Source organism: Leucoraja erinacea, chromosome 32, assembly GCF_028641065.1.
Source record: "Leucoraja erinacea ecotype New England chromosome 32, Leri_hhj_1, whole genome shotgun sequence".
Classification (NCBI taxonomy): domain Eukaryota; kingdom Metazoa; phylum Chordata; class Chondrichthyes; order Rajiformes; family Rajidae; genus Leucoraja; species Leucoraja erinaceus.
In genome coordinates, this window is record NC_073408.1 from 10,661,832 (window position 1) to 10,688,126 (window position 26,295).

The window sequence follows — 26,295 nt, forward strand, 5'->3', positions numbered from 1 at the left end:
CACATTTCTACTATTCCCTCCTGATGTTGCTGACTATAACATTACTGAAGCCAAGTTATTACTCTTCATGTACATTAGCTGACTCTATACACACTTTGCATCATACCCAAAACCTCACTGGTATGTGTTGGCTTGGTGCCATCTGCTGAACTGTGGGGGCGATTGGTTTGAAAGACACAATAGAGATGGTTTTTAAAGAAAGATGCCGTCTAGGAGACTATAGTGCTAAATTTGCACTCCATGAATGTTGAAATCATATGATATAATGGACATAGCTTGGTCAATGAGATGGATTTACAGGCATAATCAAATGTCTTAAGGGCCTGTCCCACCAGCATGCGACTGCATGCGGCGAGCGTGACCTAACGTGGTCGCTTGAGCTGTACGGCCTCGTGGGGCCGGTCCCACTTCGATCGCCGGAGCCGTATGGAGTTGTGTGGGGCTGGTCCCGACATCGCGCGGGGCTCCGAAAAACTGACACTGTCCAAAAATTCCGCGCGGCAACGGCCTGTTGGCTCACAGTCGCATTGAGGCCATACGCACCGTCTCGACGCCATATGCAGCGTCTTGATGCCGTACACAGCGTCTTGATTGTGTACACCTAGCGTGTGGCGTTGTGCGATGACATCATTGCCCGGTGTGTCGTTGTGCGATGACGTCACCGCCTGATGCCGTGCGACGTCCAAATTCAGTCGGCCCGCCTCCTGTCCAGCTGATTGGCGAGTATGATGTCGGGACTAGCCCCGCGCAACTCCAGACGGCTCCGCGGTTGGAAGTTGGTACCGGCCCCGCGAGGCTGTACGCCTCAAGCCACCACATTTCGTCGCGCTAGACGCATGCAATCGCATGCTGGTGGGACAGGCCCTTTACTCTCAGCGAGTTGTGTGAACAGTTTATACAGAGACCATATTAAAAAAACAGCACCCATTCACGAGGTGATTCCAAATTGATTCAATGCATGTCCTTGACGAATCAACGGGTTATTCAGTGTTGCACAGGGTGGAAGTTAACAAGATGTGAGCCTGCAATTGCTCCAAAGAAAAGGCTGCCCAAAGGTACAGAAGTAGAAAGTATCCCGGAGAGAAAAGGTGCAGCAGTAATGTCCAGTAGCAGAGTGATACCAACTGGAAAACAAATTGACTTTTTTCCCCCATTTACCCAACATTTATAAACCATCTTCCATTAAATTTTAAACCAACCTAATACACTTTGGCACTTTTCAGCCAAATCCCCTCTGTATGTGATGTGCATTCGCTCAGAGGCTATGGGGTATGCATAGTGATGACTAAAGCATATGATAGTATGGATCACGCACTGAACATCTGTAAGGCAAACATCCCCCGGCCCTGGTTCCATCAACAACAGTTCACAGCACGACCCCAGAAAGTGTGGAACACTTCCCACTTCTCATGACCTGCCTCTCAGCAAAAGCAAACACCAGAAATAAAATTTGCACCATATTCTCCGAGTCTTTGGTCTACTGGTCTATTGAAGAAATCAGACGTGGCACAAAACTCAATCAACAAATCAGCAGTGATCCCTGCCTTCCTTGCAGCTTCTTAGAGCTATTCTACTTACCTGATCTTCCTACCTCGGTCTCTCTATCCAGTCATGTTTACCCTTTTTTGATTAGGAAGGGTGTCAGATGTTATGGGGTGAAGGCAAGAGAATGGGATTGAGAACGAAAGCTACATTGATTGAATGGTGGAGTTGACTAGAAGGGCCAAATGGCCTAGTTCTGCTCCTAGAACATATGAATTTATAAGCCCCTCACCCCACAATACCACAACTTTCTTCTTTGATCTCCATGGGATCTACCGATGATGAAAGATCACAGAGCAAACGTCTTTGTGCATGTTAGAGTATCAGTGCCAGGGGAAGCCCGAGATTTGCACGAGTTTTTAAAACAATTTCCATCTCACGGACACATTTTGTGGTTATGAAGACACCATATTTCAGATAATAATTGGTTCTCTGCAAATTCTTTTGCTGTAGTTTGCCTTGCCTTGGAACAAACATTGTTCCAATGCAAGTGCACACAGTAGCTGTGATATTCCAGACCTGCATCCACCCATCTCCAACTGCAAGACCAACTCAGCTCGTGAATGCCGACTTTGTCTCAGCAAAGGAGGAATGAAACTTCAGATTGGGGGGGGAACTTAAAAAAATTGTCCAAGTTCAGCAAAGAAATACATAGTTAGCATTTGACAAAACTTGTTCATGCAGTCTCCCAAATGCTGCTGTTAGTGAGTTGCAATTAAAACAATTTCTCTTCCTGGGTCCAAGACAGATGTGGCCGTGGGTTAGATTGGTCCCACGCATTCAATGGGGTCATCAGAATCTGGGAAAAGGTTACAGTTAAAAGGCCACATGATGCCCAGAGACTCGAGTGAGTGTTGGCATTGTTTCTCAGTAGATAGGCAGAGAGACTGACAGGGTGGCAGGACACCACCATCCCATGTGCATTTGGGCACAAAGATGCTGCAAGTCAGCACGCGGAGATTCTCATAGCAAACCAAGCCCGTCAGGAGCTGTGGAAAGGAAAGAATAGGCTGTTAGTGTTGTAATATCCAAGTTACGAATGGTTGAAACTGGAACCTTGACTGGATCAAACACCCAACTAAGGTCATAAGGGATAGGAGTAGAATTAGGCCATTTGGCCCATCAAGTCTACTCCACCATTCAATCATGGCTGATCTATCTATCTCTCCCTCCTAACTCCATTCTCATGCCTTCTCCCCAACTATAAAGATGATAAAAGTGGAAAGGATATGAGAGGCCAAGAACCAAACAGCAAGAAATAGTGACTTAGCTAGGTCATGTGTTCCCATAGGAAGGAGTTAGATAAATATTTGTTGGGAGCAGGATGTCACAATCTTAGCAACTCCCCCGCAGAGACATAAATCACTAGATCTAGTAACTTTAGAATAATCGTGCTTCACTGTTTGAAATGACTGTTCATCCCGTCCCACCCCGGCCATCCCTCCTCCTCCCCGCACTCATTGGGCAGAAGATACAGAAGCTTGCAAGCTTGTACCACCAGACTCAGGAACAACTTCTTCCCATTATCAGGCTTCTGAACTGTCCATTCATAAGCTCGGGTTCTGTTAATTCATCTCTCTCTCTCTCAATGCGGACATGATCTCTGGGCCTGATGTGTTACAATGCCGGGAACTGTATTCTGCACCTTCCCCTTTGCTCCACCAATTATACTTGAGTTTGTCGGACAGCATCTCTGGAGAAAAGCAATGGGTGACATTTCGGGTCACGACCTTTTGTGTCTATCTTCAGTTTAAACCAACATTTGCAGTTCCTTCCTACAAACTTGAGTTTGACGATTGTATTTATGTATAATATCTGAACTGTTTGGAGTCCATGCAAAACAAATCTTTTCATTGTACCTCATTTTAGTTACACATGACAATAATAAACGTAAACCACCAGATCCCTCAATCTCCATTTCTTCCTGTAATCTACTATTAATGAATTCTTGATTCACCTCACCTCATGCATTTTTAAAACGTGTTCTTATCAATAGTCAATAGTCAATAGTCAATTTAATTGTCATTTGGACCCCTTGAGGTCCAAACGAAATGCCGTTTCTGCAGCCATACATTACAAACAAATAGACCCCAGACACAACATAATTTACATTTTACATAAACATCCATCACATCGCTGTGATGGAAGGCCAAAAAAAACTTATCTCTCCTGATCTCTGGCTCTTATCCTGTGTTTCCAAGTGGAATGATGCTACTAAACTTCTGAAACTCACACTTCCGCATGGCCAGGGTGGGATAACTGCCTCTGAAGAACAACAGCAGCCAAGAGACTAACTACAGAGAAGTGAAATGGAAGTGTTTATGACTGTCTTTTGCTATCAAGATGTAATTGTCCAGAGTTGTCCATGGCATTGAATCAGTATCGGGTAAGGCTGCAATAAACTGATTGAATACATTATAAATATTTTATATTTTTCTCAAGGTAATAAAACTGCAAGTTGGTATCACATTTGAATATTTCAACGTTCCTAGGTGTTTGCCAGAATGGTATCTCTCATTGCTCATAATGTGATGGAACTTCAGGATATTTCATAACTTATTTCTACTATTCACAAAATCAAAGCAGTCTGGCTTTTCATTTCCCCCTGATAAGACCCATCACCCTTTAGCGCACAGACAAATCTAATGCACAACACATTTTGTTTCTCTTCAAAGTGTCTTGGAAGCGATAGTTATCAAAACAGCATTACTGATCTATATCAAACTCAGTCCACTAACTCAATGCACTTAGTAAAACATTTCAAAGAAGTGGGAACTGTGCATTTTGACAGACTCCGATGCTTGGTTATTTTACATTGAGTATTCTGCTCAGCATCTCTTGTCATGTCATCAGTATAGTAGGGACAACATGTTCTCTTACCTTGTAACCCTTCAGGGTAGAAATAGCACTTCTCTGATCTGGAATCTCAAGCCAGATATTGGGGAATGACGTTTCATTATAACCGAGTCCTTGACACATCTCCACTTCAATTTTCTCACAGGCAGTTTCTGGAAAAGAGGAGGAAAATATTCAGGCCAGGTTCCAGAAAAATCCAATTTAAATGTAATGATGCAGATCTATACGTTTCTGTGACCACCTTCCTTCATTATCATTGGGTCTATATACCTCCGAGTACTGTCATTGATGAGAAGATACCAAGTTCAGTTGCTAGGGTATAAGTGGATATTTCAACTCTAAAGCATCATCAGCATAGATAATGTAGAAACAAGGAACTGCAGATGCCAGTTTACAAAGGAAGACACAAAGTGCTGGAGTAGCTCAGCCGGTCAGGCAGCATCTCTGGAGAATATGGATAGGTGACACAGCCCGGCTCATTAAACTACTCCGGCACTTTGTGGCCTAACTTCTAGATACAAAGGAATAAAATATAAGGTTTACCATTTATGTTCAAAACATAGACTTTGTTTTAAGAGGATATTTTATCGAAGGCCTTCAAGAATCATTAAAACCTCATGAAACTCAAGATGCACTGCAGGGTTAACCTTGTATCCATTTTACACTCTCTCCTAGATATACTTGTACCTTTTTGAGGCACAAGCTATTCCAAGATGAAAGCGTAATTCTTTTCATAGTCAACATCTGCGTTCAACATTCGAGTTTAGATGGCGATATGAACAAAATTTTGGCCGATATTATTTTTTCACTAAATGCAGTTAGATGGAGTAGGTGACAAAGGCTAGAGGTGAAAAGGAGATGAAGGGTTTCAGTTAAAGAGAGGAATTCAATATAAAGTCTCATGGTGCATGAGGACAGGGTGAGGGGGATAAATGGATAATAAGGCACCAGGGGTAAGAAAGACGGGAAAAGGGCACAGTAACTAGTGGGGCAGAAGATAGTAGGGGAATGGATGTCCACCAGGGTGGGGAGGCAAAGGAAACAGAAAGGGGTAGGGACGTATTACTTGAAATTGGCGCATTCAATGTTCATGCCATTGTGTTGTAAGCTACCGAAGCAGAATACAAAGTGTTGTTCCTCCAGTTGTGTGTGTGGCCCTCACTGTTGTCTTCATTCAGCATGAGCTTACAAAATAAAACACTTAATTTCTGAAGACACTGATAAACATTTATGTTATGAAATACATTTTTAAATACAGAGGCAGAGAACACACCCTGCGCTTGAAGTGACATTTAAAATGAATCTGCACATGGTTTCAATGAGAGCGTAGTCAAGTTGCCTCGTACAACAGATGTGGGAACTAGTTAGTATTAATTAATCCAAGTCCAAGTCGTATAATCTTCTTTCGGGAAATATTTTGGGATAAACCAAATGAATAATTTGACTAATTTAGCATTGTGGTAAATGTCGCCTCACAGGAGAAATCAGCAGATGGGGATCTATGATACGCAAATCTTTCCATCACCAAGTTTATCCCTGCCTTATTCATGGGTTTCAAGCTTAGACTTTAAAGTTTAGATATTAGAGATACAGCGCGGAAAGAGGGCCTTTGGCCTACCAGGTCCGCGCCGACCCACCTGTACACTAGCACTATCTTACACACGAGGGACAATTTAGAACTTTAGAACCCAGTTACCTTTCTAAACAAGCCTGTATATCTTTGGAGTGAGGGATGAAACGGGACTACCTTGAGAAAACCCATGCTATCACAGGGGGAATGTACAAACTCCATACAGACATCACCCGTAGTCAACATTGAACCCTGGTCTCTGGCACTGCAAGGCCGCAACTCTACTGCTGCACCACTGTGCTGCCTGAATTAAAGTTTCATACTTTACTGTGACATCCCTCCAATCCCATCAATTATTTACTTCCTTGTAATCTATTTTTTTCTTTTGTGTCCTTTATCTTCTCACACCAATACCTGGAGTAATTTACAGTAGCCAATGAACCTACAGCGTGTCTTTGGGATGTGGAATGAAGCCAGATCACTGAGGAGAAGTCTGCATAGTTATAGGGAAAACAGCAAACAGCACACAGATAATACTGTCCACTGGAGCTGTGAGACATTGCCTCCCATTGCCTCCCTCCAAATCAATTAGGATTAATGCCCAGAATGAGTCAACAATGCTGTCATTGCATTAAGTTGCTACCAGGAAGGTAAAAATGAATTACATGGACCGTAGACTTCACTTGTCCAGCAGTAGGGTGGCACGGTGGCGCAGCAGTAGAGTTGCTGCCTTACAGCACCAGAGACCTGGGTTCGATCCTGACTACGGGTGCTGTCTGTACGGAGTTTGCATGTTCTTCCTGTGATCGCGTGGTTTTTCTCCAGGTGCTCCACTTTCCTCCCACAAGCCAACGACGTAAAGGTTTGTAGGTTAATTGGCTTTGATAAGTAATCAAATTGTCCCTAATATGTAGGATAGTGTTAGTTTACGTGGTGATCACTGGTTGGTGTAGACATGGTGGGCCGAAGGGCCTGTTCCCGTGCTGTATCTCGAAAGTCTAAAGTCTTTAAAGTCTAAGTTACTCAGTATGCTGGCTCTTACATGTCATGGTTCCATTTAAAATCTCTACAAGCACATACCATAAGGCAGATGTGTGATGTTAGTGCAGTTCATCTCATCACTCCCATCTAAGCAGTCGTTCCAGCCATCACACACCCACTGCATCGCTTCACACTGCCCGTTTATGCAGCTGAACTCATGAGGACCGCATGCCACTGAGAAAGAAGTACCAAGGAAGAATGGTCAGGCTAAGTGGTTTTAACACAGTCTGACACAAGTGCGGCACGGTGGCGCGGCAGTTGAGTTACTGCCCTACAGTGCCAGATACCCGGGTTCGATCCTGACCTTGGGTGTTGTCTGTACGGAGTTTGTACCTTCTCCCCGTGACCTGCGTGGGTTTACTCCAGGTGCTCCGGTTACTTCCTACTCTCCAAAGACATACAGTTTTGTAGATTAATTGGCTTGGTACAATTGTAAATTGTCCCTAGTGTGTGTAGGAGAGTGTTAGTGAGCGGGGATTGCTTTTCGGCGTGATCTCAGTGGACCCAAAACGGCCCGTTCCCGGACTGTATCTCTAAACTAAACATCCTGTGAGCTTCTAGGCCCAGTGCTTACAACTTGATTTGTTCCCAAATATCACTAAAATATAAATAGAAAGTCCTGGAGTCAAGATGAAAGGGATTTGAGTCAACCAAAGTCATAGCAAATCACAGATACAAACAAATATTTAGCATACATCACAAAAGGTTGATTCAAAAAAGAAAAGGGACTTGAATTTTACATGGTGTATTCTATTCCTTTGGCTCATTCAGCTTTGAAGCTACATACCATGTAATATCCACTACATTCCTAGTGGAAGTGTTCAGCTGATGTCTTGCCCACTCCCCCCATCTCTGAGAAAATGCAAACTGTCGAGCCTATATTAAAAGAAGGGTCTCGATCTGAAATGTCACCCATTCCTTCTCTCCAGAGATGCTGCCTGTCCCGCTGAGTTACTCCAGCTTTTAGTGTCTCTCTTTGAGCCTATATTAAAAGTGTTCACACCTCAAAAGTACTGAATGACTGAAGAATTCAGGAACATCATGAGATGGTGAAATGCAAGGATGAAGGTTTATTTTATCAAACCTCGCTTTCTCTTTCTCCGTTTCCAGTTCCCTCTTTTACTTTCTTTAAAATTAAATGCTGATGGATATGCAAAGAAGGGCAATTTATAGAACGAAAACGAAGACATCAAGTCAACATTGAAACAACATGACATGAAATAATGTTACGACATTGCAGTGTTAAAATTGCATTCAGAAATGGTAACTTTTGCCTTTACCTGAAGAAACTGAGGTGAAATGGTCGGTTAAGCTCATAGTCCCTCACAAAACGTTCACTGACCTTAACTTGTGACATACAACGCACAACATAGAGTTGTGGACTCGGACATAAATCCTGGACTCGGAATTCTGCATTTTGGACTACAGGGGAATTGGGACCAGGCAGGAACATGGCTGTGAAGAACGTCAGCCATTATCTTACTCAATGATGGATCAGATTTTTGGTTTGGTGGGACCCTCACCTGCTTCGGCGAAGTAATAAAGATCACTTCTATGGATGACCTCAATTCCATATCATCAGTGGTGCAGAACAAAGCATCCCAAGAGAAACTTAAACACTTGTTTTCTTTCTCAGGAACGTTGCAGAGCCAAGGAAGAGAGCAAATAAACCAAAAATATTAAATAGAAGTGATTAGTAAATAGGACCCCACAAGGCATGTTTTGGGTGCAAGAACAAGAAGATGCTGCAGTCTTTCTTACCCTGGCTTTTGTTGACAGCCTGATAGGTGGCAAAGAACCCCTCATCTGATTCACCCTCATCAGATACAAATATAACAAACATCTCGTGTTGGGGGGAAATCAGTATTGGAGGCAGGGAGTCCCCACAGTATCTTCAAAAGAAAAAGACCAGTTAAACATTGAGGATTTTTAGTCCAATTTTTGCCCATATAATCTTATGTCGCTGAGAATTCTGAAACCAATAATGCTTCTCTCCACCAAACGACCACTGTTCTATGTACCTCCTCGGCCTCCTCACCTCACTGCCCCCACCCTCCTCCACGCCCCACCCAGACAGAACAAGTGGGTATTAGGAGGCTCTGGGACTGCATAGACCTCACTTGTCATTCCGAGCATCGTTGCCACACCTCTTGGAATTAAAGCATTGTTCATGGAGGACTGAAACAGATTATAATTCTAACTGTCCTACAATGTAAGAGATTGTGTTTCAAGTCAGCTGTGGAGAATCCATTCTCCATCTGAACATGGAGAATGTCTATGGGGTGGATCCAATTGCTGCAAGATGCTGGTCATATTTGAGACATAGATAAAGTGAACAACCAGTCTTTCCGCCCAGCGTGGAGCCGTATAGAATGAGAGGACATGGCAGTTAAGGTGAGGGGGGAAGAAAAATACTGAAAAAGGAGCAGGGGGCAACATTAAGAGGTTGGTGCGTATGCGGAACAAGCTGCCACAGTGGAGACGCAAGTATAATCATAACATTTCTAAGATAGTTAGACAGGTACATGAATAGAAAGGTATGGTGGGATGTGGATCAGGTGCAGGCAAATGGGACAAAGCTCAGTTAAAGCCCTGTCCCACGGTACGAGTTCATTCCAAGAGCTCTCCTGAGTTTGCCCTGATTCGAACTCGGAGATTTATGGTAAAAATCTTCATGAGTCTTCCCGTGCTTACCTGCCATTAGCGAGTCTTCCCGAGTACGTGCCGTTAGCGTTACGAGCCGCTAAGAGACGTCCCCGAGCTCCGACGTACCAGCTGCGTTAATTCTCCATGCTTACCACGAGTTTGATTTTTTTTTTAAACTCGAGAGAGCTCTTGGAATGAACTCATACCGTGGGACATGGCTATTAGGCAACGTGGTTGGGGTGGACGAGTTGGGCTGGAGTGCCAGTTTTCCTGTTGCGTAGATGCATAACCTTCCCAAGTTGAGACTAGCTCTCGTGCCCAATGGTGACAGGTCACTATTCCACCACATCCCTCCTTTTAATTTAACCATGTAGGTATTTTGAAGATCTTACCTGCCCATGAGTGTGCTGGGACTGCTGCTGGCTTGGTCATGCACCTCCACAAAGTCATATTGGCAGTCTCCAGCAGACTCCAGGCTGAAGTTGTGAAACATCAACTGGACCACTTGACCCCGAGTTACCGAGATGTGCCACACACACGTCTGTACATTGATAAAACAGAACAATTAACAAGCTTGGTTGTATTTAGGGCTAAACCATCAATTAATGTTGAATGTTGCAATTGAAGTCATCACTCCACTTAGAAAGGGATGTGCTGTCCAGTTTTGTTTAATTTAGAGACACAGCGCGGAAACAGGCCCTTCGGCCCATCGAGTCCACACCAAACAGCGATCCCCGCCCACTTACACTATCCTACGCACACTAACATAGAAAATAGAAAATAGGTGCAGGAGGAGGCCATTCAGCCCTTTGAGCCAGCACTAGGGACAATTTACATTTATACCAAGCCAATTAACCTCCAACATGTACCATCTTTGGAGGGTGGGATGATACCGAAGATCTCAGAGAAAACCCACGTAGGTCACCAGGAGAAAGTACAAACTCCGTACTGGCAAGCACCTGTAGTCAGGATCGAACCTGGGTCTCTGGCGCTGTAAGGCAGCAACTCTACCGCTGCTCCACCGTGCCACCCACTGAGCTCAACCGTGAAATATTTGATCATGTGGATTGACAAGGTAGTGTGGAAAGATATCTTACACTGAAAATTAGATTGCATGTTGTCATGTACAAACATAAGACCAGCACTCCAGAGATCCAAGTTTAAATCTCATTGCAGGCTTTTAAAAATTAAGTCTCAGTGATGGTGAGAACTAAACTACAGGATTGTTTTTAAACTCCACCTGGTTCACTGAAAATCCATCCACTTCACCTATCCCTTTTAAACTCCCATCCCCTGGGCAGTGGACATCGCTGTCCATGGCCAAGAGTGGCTCCGTAGCACAATCACTGCCACAATGACATCCATAAATCCTGACTTCAGGGCGCATTCCAACACCCAACTCATGCACGTAACTGCTCACAGTTGATCCTCAGCCAGACTCCAACATCTGTCAATGACCTCCCCCACAACTTTTATGTGCCCCTCTCGTCTGCAACATCATAGACCGAGCTACAACCCCATACTTATTTGGTTACCCTTTTCAAAGTGCAAAGGCATCTGGTACATTTGTTCAATTGCACCAGATGTCTTGCATCTCACAACTACTGAATTACCAAGCAGCAAGCTCTCAGTTAAAACCAGTGTTGGCATGCGCAACAATAATTTAATCCACATCAGCAAGTTATAAGAGAATCACAGGCCCCACTATATATAGCACCACTATGGACTTCAGGACATCATAAAGCACTTCACAGCCAATTGTGTGCATTAATACTGCTGAAGTATTGTTACTGTTGTGATGTAGGACGTGTGGCAACACATTTGTGCACAAGATCCTGCAAAACAGCAATGAGATCATTTAATGTTCCCGATGTTGGGGGAGTCCAGAACCAGGGGCCACAGTTTAAGAATAAGGAGTAAGCCATTTAGAACGGAGACAGGGAAACATTTTTTCTCACAGAGAGCAGTGAGTGTGTAGAATTCTCTGCCTCAGAGGGTGGTGGAGGCAGGTTCTCTGGATGCTTTCAAGAGAGAGTTAGATAGGGCTCTTAAAAATAGCGGAGTCAAGGGATATGGGGAGAAGGCAGGAGCGGGGTACTGATTGGGAATGATCAGCCATGATCACATTGAATGGCGGTACTGGCTCGAAGGGCCGAATGGCCTACTCCTGCACCTATTGTCTATTGTCTATTAATGATGTCAATCTAGTTGTTGATATTAGCAGATTACCAATTGAACCTCATCCTATCCACCACCTCTCCTCCCACAATCACAGCTGCTCTTCAAATGTTCAACATTTCTTCAAAATGCTCTTCAAATGTTTTAAAATGTCTTCAAAATACTAGAGTGATCTATTATATTAATTTGAGGGACTGATACTGTAATCTAGGAAACCATTCCCACAATGCAGTGCTGAGGTGCCATCCTGGTACAATCTTTGGGCTGGGACGAGCTAATTCTGTTTCTTGTGGTATAATTGCCCCAGTATCTTTTGGTCGATGATTTGGGCAGTACATTTCTTGTCCATATTTAGTCTAAAGCATCTCTGGGAATAAAGCGTTCCCTTGTAAACATTGAAATGAGTGCTTCCTTGTCATACCCATCATATTCAAATAGCCTATCAACACTCACAACCAGGTCCACACAGTGGCTGTGTTTTGCCTGCAACCTTTAAACTTGGCTCGATAAAGAATGAGTGTCTTCAGAAGAGGAGGATTAACTCGGATGAAAATTAAATGGATGGGTACAAAGAATGAAGCAGCAAAACATGTGGGCATGGAGGAAATCAGATTATTTTTATCTTTCCGGTTAGTCAAAAACCAGAGTTTACCAGAAAGAGAAGCACTATCCCAACCACACACATACTAGACCAAACAGTGCATTAATCACACACACACACATGAACATCTGGACAATGTTTCAGTAGCATACTCCATATGACAAATTGCCTTAGTATTTGCTTCTATCTAACACCTTGTGCTTTCTCCATCAAAGCTCAGTTGTTAAAGACAACTTGTAACAAGGTTATGCAGGCCACATTACCGCAGAATCAATCTTCAATCTGGGCCTCAACACACAACATCGATGAGACGAAGGTCCTTTACCAATCTACCTCTGCTACACCACCCTGCCTTGCAATAACAAAGGGTCCACAACAAGATTATGAAAAACACATTTTGGAATCCACCTTCCACTGAGAGCATGACATGACTATCCTTAATTGGACATTACTGGACTTTATCTTGCATTAAATGTAATTCCCTTTCTCGTGTATATGTACACTGTGGATCTGCAGTTCCCATTTGTGCATCGTGGGCTCAGATTCTGGATTGGAAACAAATCATCTTCAATCTGAGGGACTGCTTAAAAGGAAGGGGGGTTGTTGAGCAATGCTGTGATATTTTCAGCTGAAACATAGAAACATAGAAAATAGGTGCCGGAGTAGGCCATTCGGCCCTTCGAGCCTGCACCGCCATTCAATATGATCATGGCTGATCATCCAACTCAGTATCCTGCTTTCTCTCCATACCCCCTGATCCCTTTAGCCACAAGGGCCACATCTAACTCCCTCTTAAATATAGCCAATGAACTGGTCCCAACTATATTCTGTGGCAGAGAATTCCAGAGATTCACCACTCTCTGTGTAAAAAATGTTTTTCTCATCTCGGTCCTAAAAGATTTCCCCTTTATCCTTAAACTGTGACCCCTTGTTCTGGACTTCCCCAACATCGGGAACAATCTTCCTGCATCTAGCCTGTCCAATCCCTTAAGAATTTTGTAAGTTTCTATCAGATCCCCCCTCAATCTTCTAAATTCTAGCGAGTACAAGCCGAGTCTATCCAGTCTTTCTTCATATGAAAGTCCTGACATCCCAGGAATCAGTCTGATGAACCTTCTCTGTACTCCCTCTACGGCAAGAATGTCCTTCCTCAGATTAGAAAGATCAGTCAGATGGATGCGAGTTAATGTTTGACTTGGTTACATACCTGTCTGTGTGGATATTGCTCAGGGTGTTTGGGAGTGGCCAGAGAACCTTCCGAAGCAGTCAGAACCCCTCCGCAATCTAAACAAATCAATGGGATACTGTTAATAAATGATCAATTACATAACCCTCAGAATCACATCATGGTTTTATATAGTGAGAAATTGTTGATATGTTTAAAATGAGCTGGATAGAGTGGATGTGGAGATAATGTTACCACTAGTGGGAGAGTCTAGGACCAGAGGTCATTGCCTCAGAATTAAAGGACGTTCCTTTAGGAAGGAATTGAGGAGGCATTTCTTTAGTCAGAGGGTGGTGAATCTGTGGAATTCAATGCCACAGATGGCTGCGTAGGTCAAGTCAATGGATATGTTTAAGGCGGAGATAGAATGGGGTAAGGAGGGAGAGATGATCAGCCATGATTGAATGGCGGAGTAGACTTGATGGGCCAAATGGCCTAATCCTGGTCCTATCACTTACAAACTTATGAACTGCAACTTTGGATACATGAAATTAAAGAAATAGGTGGCCTGGTTCAGCAATTTGAACACCCAGGAGCCGAAAAGACTGCAAAAAGTTGTGCCCACTGCCCAGTCCATCACCAGCTTTGACCTCCCCACCGTCGAAGGGATCTATCGGTCCCTGTCTCAAAAAGGCAGCCAACATCATCAAAGACCCACACCATCCTGGCCACACACTCATTTCACCATTGCCATCGTGAAGAAGGTACAGGAGCCTGAAAACCGTAACGTCCAGGTTCAGGAACAGCTTCTTCCCTACAGCTATTAAACACGACAACAAATACGCTCGGAACTGCAACAGACTATCATTATTATTGCACTATATTTGTTATTTATTGAGATTGAGTATGTGTGCCTGTGTGTACACGCACTGAACTTTTTTTCTTCTCCCGTAATGTGCTATGTTTACATATTGTATTGTGCTGCAGCAAGCAAGAATATCATTGTCCTATCTGGGACACATGACAATAAAACACTCTTAACTCTTGACTATTTAATTCAGTGATTCCATATAGTTATGGAGTTATTATTGGCCATGAATGAATCCAGACTACATGGAAACAACCAGTAACCCTCACCCTGTGATTCAGCACAGTTACATTGAGGAACCCGTAACATGTTGAAAAACATCCATTTTGCATTTCTGTGCCAACATTAATCTAATCAAGCAGTTTTAGACAATAGACAATAGGTGCAGGAGTAGGCCATTCGACCCTTCGAACCAGCACCGCCATTCAATGTGATCATGTCTGATCATACCCAATCAGTACCCCGTTCCTACCTTCTAGCCATATCCCCTGACTCCACTATCTTTAAGAGCCTATCAAGTTTTCTTTTGAAAGTATCCAGCGAACCTGCCTCCACCGCCCTCTGAGGCTGAGAATTCCACAGACACACAACTCCCAGTGTGAAAAAGTGTTTCCTCGTCTCCGTTCTAAATGGCTTACTCCTTATTCTTAAACTGTGGCCCCTGGTTCTGGACTCCGCCAATATCGGGAACATTTTAGGCAGGATGATCACAGTATTTTAGTGGCCTTGCAATTGACATTTTTCTGACACCAGTGTTTGAATATCTACCATGCCGTCTGTAGGGATTTATATCAGACGATGCGGTTTAATGAGGAGAAAGGTAGTTACCATGATACTGAGCACAATTCACCTCATCGCTCCCGTCTAAGCAGTCATAGAAATTATTGCAATTAAAACTGGCAAAAAGACATCGGCCCCCATCGCACAGAAACTCATCCCAGGCACAGCTTTCTGAAAGAGAAGCAGAGACATAATGGCAATTTTCAATTATCGTGCAGAGTTAATAAAAGCCGGGGAACTTTAGAAAAAACAACAGGTAACTTTAGAAAAGAACACAGGTAACTTTGGTAATAAACACAATGCAAAAGCCTTTGCCACGAATGAAACAGAACAGACAATAGCACAGATTTATTGAGGCAATGCCAGGTTTGATCAGCTTTGCTGACATTTTCAAATAAGAAATTGGACTGCAAATGAGAAGATGTAATGGGGCAGATTTTTCACTGATCCAAATATGACTTGCTGCATGCACCAGACGACACCATTTGTTTCAGTCTGGTCCTGGTGCAGACTTCCTTCTTGGTTCTTGGTCCTCCAAAATATTCCAAATGGAATTTAAACTGCCATAACATCCATATGCTGCCGGACTGCCAGCATTGCAGGGTGGATGGGTGAAGCATAAATCAATTAGCTCTCAGAACAGTCACTATTGTCTGGGCTACTGAATCCTTCATCAACGCTGAATCAAATACATACAGTAAACTTGAAGCATGTTGGATTATTAACATATTGTTTCAAATATTAAAAATATCAAAAAATATGTTTGTACATTTAACACATTAAAATCACACATTGGAAGATAGTTAAAAACAATTAATAACAAATTGAAAAGCATGTGGTAACGGTGAGGGACTCTGATTAGTTTAGTTTAGTTTAGAGGTACAGCGCAAAAACAGGCCCTTCTGCCCACCGAGTCCACACCGACCAGCGATCCCTGCACATTGCTACAATCCTATCCACACAAGGGACAATTTACATTTATACCAAGCCAGTTAACCTTCAAACCTGTACGTCTTTGGAGTATGGAAGAAAACCAACGATCTCAGAGAAAACACACGCAGGTCATGGGGAGAACGTACAAACTCCGTACAGTCAGCACCTGTAGTCAGGATCGAACCCGGGTCTCCGGCGCTAGAGGCACGTACAAACTCCGTATGCCAAACAGTGTCAGAAGATACAATGAATAACCTCGAACCTAGTCAGGATACGACTAAGTGCAGACCCGTTGGGGTCTCCGTCTCCTCCAATGCGCTGAAGAGGCATGTAAGTGTAGCACTCCCTTGCCTCCCTCAATTGCACCTTCCCTGCCTGCTGCAGCAGTGAAAAGTTCAGTGTTCCTGTCTTGCAACTTTGTTTCGAAGTGTGTTGGGCTGATCCCGTATGCAAAACAGCGATCCGTTCAGAACGGATTTGATACAATTAACTAGACCAATGCAGAACCTCCCCCGATCCCCCAACCCAATATTCCACCATGCACCCGTCTCCTCCATTGGAACTGGAAATGTAAGATTGCAGCCCTCCCCTGCCTGCTGCAGCAGTGAAAAGTTCAGTGTTCCTCTGTTGCAACTTTGTTTCGAAGTGTGTTGGAAGCTGACATGTAAATGAAGCCTGTTTATTTTTGAAATATATTTATCATGACACGACGAAAGTGATCACATACTTAAAACCTGAAAACCGAGGAAAAACGGAGATTGAGTTGAGGTGCAAAGGAAGAAAAACGGCCATACGGCAGGCTGATTTGAGATAAAGCTAGATAAATGATCACATGATCAAATGTTAAAATGTAACCAGAGGAACGGTTGAGGTGTTGACTTGAAGAAAAGCTAAATGAACACATGCAAAGGGAATTAAATATGTTGATACTGTTAGTTGAAGAGGGACAGGAAGAGATTCATAACACAAGCTGTTCGGCCTGTGCTGTACATGCAACGTAGTTAGTAAGTTATTTCTCGCGAGATGCAAGCTTTGTCCCACAGAAACATATCTGCTAAACTACAAATTAAGCAATGAACCATCAGGGCTGCCAGAACCATATTGCAAAAGAAGATGTGGTCTCAGATCTGCATCAAAATTACATTACTGCGTGCTACTCATCTGTCTAAAGGGTGATTTTAACCATGCATTTAAATGTAACCTTTAAATCCAAATCCTCTGGAGAACATTTGAGAATTTCCTTTCATTTCTTTCCAAAGCCAAATTCTGTTCACAGCCAAGCATCTTGGAAGAGGATTGAAAGAGTGAAGCGTTTCCGAGTAGATCAAGAAATGTTGCTTATTTCAGCAAGGATGAGGAGGTGGAAATACAATTGTTTGGTATCTCCAAATTGAGAAGAGTTGACAGGTAGATTTTACCCACCCTCTGCTGACCCTTCCACCGCAGTACCTGCTCCTTCAGAACCATCTACTTCCTAGACAGTCCCTGTGGATTGAGGATGGCCGGCTTTCAAGTTTTGTAGCTGAGGTGGCTAATAAACCCAATATGGGAACTAGAGACTCTTCGGCAGATGGGGCAAGCGAGTAGGTGGGTAGTTTATGAGGTGGTGTGCCCTTTTATCATTTGTACTTAGCTTCTGTGTGCCCCGAAGTGTGCTCAAAGTCATCAATGGTCACCAAGATGCAACTCTTTGGAGATAAGTCCCTGCGGAGGCTGGAATCCTGAGCAAAACATACCAAAGTGCTGGAGGAACTCGGTGGGTCAGGCAGCATCAGTGGAGGGAATGGACAAACACCCTATCGTGGCCATTCTGAAGAACAATTCTGATCCACAATCTCGTCTGTCCATCTCCTCCACAGATGCTGCCTGATCCACTAAGCTCCTCCAAAAACATTGTTTTTTGCTGTAGCATTTGAGATGTTTCCCATGTTTGTCCTGAACCTTGATTGTCACATAACGTTCTCCTGCACAGCCTCTCCCCCACCCCACCCCACCACAGTTTACACAGGAGTTAACCCAAGCCTCAATTTCCACACAATAAATACAGCTAACAATTAAATCGAGTTAAAAATCCAATGTAACGCCATCTCAGCCTTAATAAGGCAAAAAAAAGTAAACTGCAGAAAAGTAATTGAAATCTCTGCAGCATTTGTGTCTCTCAAAATAATTCTCAGTATCTCCAGTTACAGCCTCGTTCTCTCCACACATCATGCCATGACCACGCCTCCCCTATCAGGGGTCACCAAGTCTGTCTCCTCTGTCTCCTCACTACCGCTTGCCAACGATATGTTTGTGTGGCATGAAATTCATGTGCAGGCCTCCGTCGATGTCTCTACCAATTATTTAAGCCCCCAGACCCTTGCTTTAGAACCGCTGGCATGTAAATACAACCTTAGGATCAGGAACCTTTGTGTTTGCAATGACTGGGGATTGCCAAAGTCCCGAAACCCCCGTTAATCTTCATGTGATCCCAGGGGATCCAGCGTAAATCTGGAAAGTTTGCATCTTAACTTTAATTAAAAGTACGAGATGAGTCACTCCATTTGGCTTGTGACAAATGCGATTTCTGGAAGACTTATTGATTGTGTCTCTTTGGCTCCTTCCTCCTGCAATCTCCAAGCCTCTATCAGAAAAACAATTAATCTTAGCGATACTCAAAACAGCTTGATTTCTGACATGTTGCAAAGTATTTCAAGGCTTCAGGAATGTGGGTATTATCCCTCAAAGATACCCCTTTCTAATGAAGAGCTCAACCCAGGGCTAATGGTGCAGTTCAAGGGAGATTTGTGGCTGCTTAAGAACTGATGATCTGCCCGTCACCTTATCCCACACTGTAAAGCTCAGGTATTTTGGGAATGTGCAGCAGTCTGGAGCTATTAAAACCACATGGCAACACTAAGAAAAACTAAGATTTTAACCCGGATTTTAACCCAATGGCTTATCATAAACTCGTTGAAATCAAAATAGAAACATAGAAAATAGGTGCCGGAGTAGGCCATTCCACCCTTCAAGCCAGCACCACCACTCAATATGATCATGGCTGATCATCCAAAATCAGTACCCCGTTCCTGTTTTCTCCCCATATCCATATCCCTTGCTTCCATTAACCCAAAGAGCTATATCTAACTCTCTCTTGAAATCGTCCAGTGAATTGGCCTCCACTGCCTTCTGTGGCAGAGAATTCCACAGATTCACAACTCTCGGGGTGAAATTTTCGATAGAGTTGCTGCTTTACAGCGCCAGAGACCCGAGCTTGATCCTGACTATGGGTCTGAGAGAAGGGTCTCGACCCAAAACGTCTCCTATTCCTTCTCTTCATAGATGCTGCCTCACCCTCTGAGTTTCTCCAGCATTTTTTGTCTGCCTGACTACGGGTGCTGTCTATATGGAGTTTGTAGGTTCTCCCCGTGATCGCGTGGGTTTTCTCCGGGTGTTCTGGTTTCCTCTGACATCCTAAAGACATGCAGCTTTGTAGGTTAATTGGCTTCTGGAAATTGTAATAGGGTGGTGCTAGTGTATGGAGCGATCGGTGGTCGGTGTGGACTCGGTGGGCCAAAACATCAGTTTTGGTGGTCCACGTTGTACCAACTGAGAAACAGGCATAAATGGGTAAAGGAGATTAAAGAGAATGATGAGAAGAGCAGCAATTAGGTCATGATGGAGCAGTGGCTATGATGGAAGGAACAGCAGATATCGGAGATGGGAGCGATTTTTACTGATGAACTCTTTAATTCTTTTCAGCTTCGAACTTATCCAACAGACGTTTTTACTTCTTTGCTTCCTTGCTGGATAAAATGTGGTTATATTCCATTCCATTCACGACTGAAAAGCCTTTCCCCTCCCAGTCCTTTTTGTGCAATATTCCAGCTTTTAAAACTCATTTTAGTGACCTCACTCAGCACTGTAATCCTTTAGGTAAACACAAAATGCTGGAGTAACTCAGCGGGTCAGACAGCATCTCTGGAGAGAAGGAGTGGGTGACGTTTCGGGTCGAGACCCTTCATCAGACTGATGCCAGGGGAGGGGGCGGGACAAAGATAGAATGTAATCCGTTTTTTGTTTTGAAAAGTCCATCTCATTTTGTTGGCTGATGGTTCGTTTGTTGATACTTTATCTGCCCTCATGTGCTTACTCATGCATGACTCACGCCAGGGAATTAACTAGATCAGAAAATGTCTGCTGTAATACATTGGACTTGTGGTTAGTTTCACAAACTGGACAATTGCCTCTTCTCTCATTCGAAGTTTACATCATGGACTCATGAATAAAGCTTGCACTGCACCACTATTCCAACAAGCTTGTGGGGCGTTACTGCACAGATTAGATACAGGGATCAGCTCCTTTAACACTTTCCCATCAAACTTTCCCAGGGCAGGCACTAATTTGTTCAGCTTCACTGAGGTTAGATTTCTCTGCATGAGTATATACCTTTCTCGAGGAGCTGCCACCACAAACCTCCTGGCACAGCAGAGAACACATTCCTCATAAGAAAAATCACTAGGCTGCTAAGACCAAAACTAACAAGCGGCACTTCCTGAAAAACTGGGAACATTCCCAGTTAAACTATAGAGCTGAACCCGCCCTTCACTGCTCTGTTAACATTAATAAAACACTTAACGAAAAGATGAATATGATTGCACCATGTGTTTCATGCAGTTACAGCGTGACTCTTCACATCAGCTGTTGAGTCCATGCACCAGCATTTCGCCACAGCAGCAGAAACCAGAGCAATCCCAGTAGACAACAACACTAGCCAGTGATGGAGCAGTTGTGATAGATCACTCCCATCTCCCTGAAGGCAAAGTGCCTACATTTGTTGCAAAGGGTGCGGTCAGTATTAGGCCAGTAGGTCATGTGGGGAGAATGAAAGACGCTTCATGTGTGCTTGGAAACACTGATATGGGAATGTAAAGAAGGTGGAAGAACTTTTCCTATAAAGGCCATATCGTGTTTAATGAAAAATCCTTAAGTAAAGGCCCCTTCTTTGCCGCAAACCTCCATAAAATTTCCCCTTCATGTATCAAATTTTAGTTGAGTCTTAGTTTAGAGATACAGCATGGAAACAGGCCCCTATGCCCCACCGAGTCTGCACCGACCAGCGATCCCCGCACATTAACACTATCCTACCCACACTAGGGACAATTTACATTTATACCAAGCCAATTAACCTACAAACGTGTATGTCTTTGGAGTGTGGGAGGAAACCGAAGATCTTGGAGAAAACCAGGGGGGGGGAGACGTACAAACTCCATACAGACAGCACCCATATTCAGGATCAAACCCGGGTCTCTGGCACTGAAGCTCTGTAGGCAGCAACTCTACCGCTGCGCCACCGTGCCGCACAACATGTCTTCTTTCTTGCTCTACACTGTCAAGCTGATTGCTTGTTCAGTAACATTGTTCCTGTTAATGCTAAGGACTATTGCCAATACTTGCAGATCATAACAACTCTAAATAAAAACGTCTCGTTTTGTTATACTAATTATGTTAACATTATGCTCTCTGGTTATCCATGGAAACTAGTTTAACTTGCTTAATCCATCAACAATCTTAATAATTGACATCCCTATTAAATATTTTCTTCCTCTGCCACAACAGCAGAGGGCGCTGGACAAAGGACAATAGGCCTTTAAGGGCAAGATTAGACTGCACTCTTAAGAACTTTGAAACTTTGTAGGCACCAGAAATGTGGCGACTCTTTGTGTACTGTCTCGGTGATGTCTATTATTACATTACAATTGTACTTTTGTACTTATCTATGATTGTGCTAATCTATACTATTACTTTACTGGGTTCTATGCAAAACAAATAATTTCACTGTACCGACGTACATAGGTACTGGTTGCAATAAAGTATCATCATCATCAAGTGAAAATATTCATAGCTTCTCTATTCCCTCCTGTAGTTCAAGGCTGAATGATCTAGAACACATTGACGCAGGATGAATTTCTAAACATGGTGGTTGCCGGAGGTTGCAGGTAGTTGAAGGTGAGACCTTCCGGAGGTTGCAGGTGGTTGCCGGAGGTTGCAGGTAGTTGAAGGTCTTACTCCATCCGGTCTTACTTACCTTCCACTACCTGCAACCTCCGGCAACCACCTTCAACTAGCATCGCAACCGGCTTCAACTAAAAAATTACCGATTTTTAAAACGGCAACCTATTATTATTAGTCACGGCCGGTTTTGAATTTTTTGAAATAATCGCCGGAACATAGAAGAAACAGAAACCACTTTCGATCAGATACTGACAAAAACCTCTGGGATCCTCCGGGAACCGCACGGAAACCTTGGGAGGGGCGCAAAGTCTCCAGAGGTTTCAGTTCAGATTTCCTAAGTGGGACAGGGGCATTAGGCTGCAAACACCTCAGTTGTAATATCGACATGTTCCAGGACATCGTTGTTCTCGTTCATAAGGTCATATGGTAATAAATGATAGGAGCAGAATTAGGCCATTCGGCCCATCAAGTCTACTCCACCATTCAATCATGGCTGATCTATCTCTCTCTCCCAACCCCATTCTCCTCCCACTAGCACCTGATACAGGTACTAATCAAGAAACTATCTATCTCTGCCTAAGCAATATCCATTGACTTGGCCTCCACAGCCTTTTGCAGCAAAGATGAATTTATAGAATCTCTTACCATTCTTCTTTACCTTATCTGCTAAGGATATCCCAAGTCCCCATTTCACACTTCTGATTTCCTTAGTACCAGGTGCAGTCGTGGCAATTCTCAGCTCTGGGAGTGTAAAGCTGTAGCAACTAATAATTTCATTCTCTCAGCTCCCGAGTGCATTTGACAATGAAAGAGTGCCCTTGCCCTTGGCACCCTTGTCGTGATTTCAACAGTGAGAACCAGCCTGAGTTATTCCAGCACTTTGTGTCTATCGTTGGTAAAAATCAGCATCTGCAGTTCTGTGTTTCTACATTTTGTCAGCTCTACAATCAGTTGGTGACCAATCCTCTCCGTGTGATCATTATCCAGACGTTGGAGATGAGACCCCAGCGCTGGTTCTTCACACCCGCCCGAACCGTCTGCAATAGACACTACTTACTGTCACTTGGAGCGATCATCCAGTATCGCGCAATAAAACCCCGTCCCCCAACACTAGCGTCCGATACGAAGGAAACTTTGAGCCGGCTGGTGTTGGTGTTGACAGTAGGAGGCGCAACATTCCCGCACCACCTGTTCAAAGGCAAAGCAAAACGTTTGAGATGAAATCCAAACCCCAGCATTGACCTTCTGATGTTTGACCCGGGATCCAATTCCCATCAATATGGTGAATTGCTCCCAGCGGAGCGACTATTCCCGACCTCCTGCTCGTCTGCAACTTACAGACAAGAGCAACGACTGAAAAACAAGTTGCTTCACTCGCCAGCGATGAAATGAAATGAAAGGTCCCGTTCTCATCTCTTCTCTTTCCCCTGCCTACACCCACCTTCCCACACCCCCACTCCCTTCCCTTCCCTTCCCCAGCCCGTCACCCTGCTCCTTCCCCCCCCCCCCCCTCCCCAATTCCCAATTTTTACCCCCCCATTACCCTCTCCGGCTTTACATTCACCCCTCCCCTTATCTGACAGTCTTGTTTCATTTTCACCTCCAGCCTTTGTCACTTACTCCAATTGCCCACCAGGCTCCTCACCTGCGTCCACCTATCACTTTACCCAAACTACACTTCTCATTGCCACTTTTCTCCCCCACCTATGCCAATCAGTTTGATGAAGGATCCCGAATCGAAACGTCATCTGCCTCTTCCCTCCACAGATGCTGCACGACCCCCTACTGTTCCTCCAGCACTTTGTTCTGCTCTTTCCCAATGGTATTTGGCAACTCAAAAGCTGATTATTCCCCCCCCCCCCCCCCACCTTTACTCTGTGGCTAAAAGTCTCACGACCACCTAGTGCTTCTCGGAACATCAAATTGTAATTGCACAAAACAACCCTATTCTGCTCTTAAAAGCTCACCCACACCTCTAAGGATAACAAATCGCTGCCATCCACCAGTTCACAGGACAGAGAGTTGTAAATAGAAGTTCATGTGCATAAGTGACAGGGGCAGAATTAGGTCATTCAGCCCATCAATCCACTCTGCCATTCAATCATGGCTGATCTATCTTTCCCTCTCAACCCCATTCTCCTGCCTTCTCCCATTAACCTCCGCCATCCATACTAATCAAGAACCTATCTATCTTTGTTGAGTTGGCCTCCACAGCCTTCTGTAGCAATTAATTCAACAGATTCACAATCCACTGACTAAAGAAATCCCTCCTCATCTCCTTCCTCAGGGAACCTCCTTTAATTTTGAGGCTCTGACCTCTGGGTACAGGTGATCGAGTTAGATTAGGTGCAAGTGGTCAATGTGGGAGGAAAGAGATCTCCGTCTAGACTCTACATCTGCTGACCCTTCAATGCCCAGGTGACACGGAGTACAATTAGAACCCAAAACTAGAAATAGTAGGAACACGTTGAGAAAAGCGTTGATGAGGGGGTGCGAGAGTCACTATTTTAACCAAATTGTCCCAACAGGGAATTGACCAAGTCAAGAGCAATGAAACTTCAGATGCTAGAATCATGCATAAAACACAAAGTGCTGGAGGGACTCAGTGGGTCAGACAGCATCTGTGGAAGGAATGGATAGGTGACGTTTCAGGTCAAGATCTTTCTTCAGACTGCTGGTGGTCGGGGGATCAAAAACAACTCTACTTTGGTTTAGAGAAACAGCATTGAAACAGGCCCTTCGATCACCCGTTCACACTAGTTATCCCATGTCATCCACTCCCTACACATTAAAGGCAATTTGCGGAGCTCAATTAGCCTACAAATCCGCACGTGTTTAGGATGTGGGAGGATACCTTTAGCACCCGGAGGAAACCTACACAGGAGAACGTGCAAACTCCACACAAACAGTACCCGAGGTCAGAATCGAACATGGGCCTGTGGTGCTGTCAGGCAGCAGCTCAACCAACTGCACCACTGCACCATCCAAATGCTAGTTTTAACACCCTGCCCAATTTAGCTCTCCTACGGAGTTAGTTCTAACATTAGCTATCAGCTTCATCCTCAGGGATCCTACACAACTAGCTCAGCTAATATCACAGCAACATAAGTTTAATAGTTTTACATCTTCCTTGGCCGACTGACCTCATTTTATATTTAAAAAACAAAATTACTCTTTGCAGATCAGACGGCATCTGTGGGGAAAGAAACAAATATCTTCACCAGAACTGGGGAGAGAAAATAATCAAATTGCAGAGAAGTTGGACACAAAATGCTGGAGTAACTCAGCGGGTCAGGCAGCATCCCTGGAGAAAAGGAATAGGTGACGTTTCGGGTCGAGACCCTTCTTCAAACTTCAGTTTCAGACTTCATACTTCAGCATTTTGTGTCTGTATTTGGTATAAACCAGCATCTGCAGTTCCTTCCTACACAAGTTGCAGAGAGTTAGGGAGAGGGACGGACAGGTGGAGGGAACATAGACTGACCTAGCTAACTGATGTGTGTTGAACCCGTTTCCCTCTTCTTCATGAAGATCCAGCCGGTCAAAGTGACAAGGCGAGTGCCCCTCGATGTTTAGGGAGTCGACTTTAAACTGGATCACGAGCCCCGGCTCTGCCAAGATCCACCAAATGCACATCAGGTTCGCCGGGTATTGTGCTGGGTAGCGAGGGGTGGAGAACGTTCCCTCGGAGTTGCGAAAGACCCCACCACATGCTGCAATCAGAGACCGCAAGAGTCAGCCCACCAAGTCACAGTCCGAAAGGTTGTCTTCATTAGATCAGATTAGTTGCACGAAGGGTCTCGACCCGAAACGTTGCCTTTTTCCTTCACTCCATAGATGCTGCCTCACCCGCTGAGTTTCTCCAGCATTTTTGTCTAGCTGCACGTTAAGGCTGTTTTTCATACATTATTCATAAATAAAATTAGGAATTGATGGAGTCAAATTGAAAATCAGAAGGCTGTCTTATTTTTAAGCAGGATGAAGAAAGATATCCCAGGATAACTGACCAGGAATGGCAAGATGGAGACAAACTGCTGGAGTAACCCAGCGGACCAGGCAGCATTTGTGGAGAAAAAGGATGGATGACGTTTCGGGTCAGAACCCTTCTTCAGACTGAAAGA

At 44.1% G+C, this 26,295-nt stretch overlaps 1 protein-coding gene across 1 annotated transcript; it reads right to left on the reverse strand.

The window, feature by feature from the left end:
* Positions 1 to 724: 724 nt before the first annotated feature.
* Positions 725 to 25,810, reverse strand: mfrp (membrane frizzled-related protein). Its single transcript, XM_055660474.1, has 9 exons — positions 25,659 to 25,810; positions 23,232 to 23,362; positions 15,296 to 15,418; positions 13,642 to 13,718; positions 10,048 to 10,196; positions 8,771 to 8,901; positions 7,049 to 7,183; positions 4,423 to 4,550; positions 725 to 2,531 (listed from the first exon to the last, which is right to left on the reverse strand). The coding sequence occupies exons 1-9, from the start codon at positions 25,808 to 25,810 to the stop codon at positions 2,304 to 2,306; spliced, it is 1,254 nt and encodes a 417-aa protein (XP_055516449.1). The 3' UTR covers positions 725 to 2,303.
* Positions 25,811 to 26,295: the final 485 nt, after the last annotated feature.

Bases quoted from the DNA above. Each gene is read 5' to 3' on its own strand.
- mfrp (XM_055660474.1), bottom strand. From the start codon at position 25,810: ATGTGCATTTGGTGGATCTTGGCAGAGCCGGGGCTCGTGATCCAGTTT. The intron at 23,363-25,658 runs GTCAGTCTATGT...GCCTTTGAACAG, and splicing joins AACACACATCAGTTAGCTAG to GTGGTGCGGGAATGTTGCGC. The intron at 4,551-7,048 runs GTATGTGCTTGT...CCTCTTTTCCAG, and splicing joins CATCACACATCTGCCTTATG to AAACTGCCTGTGAGAAAATT.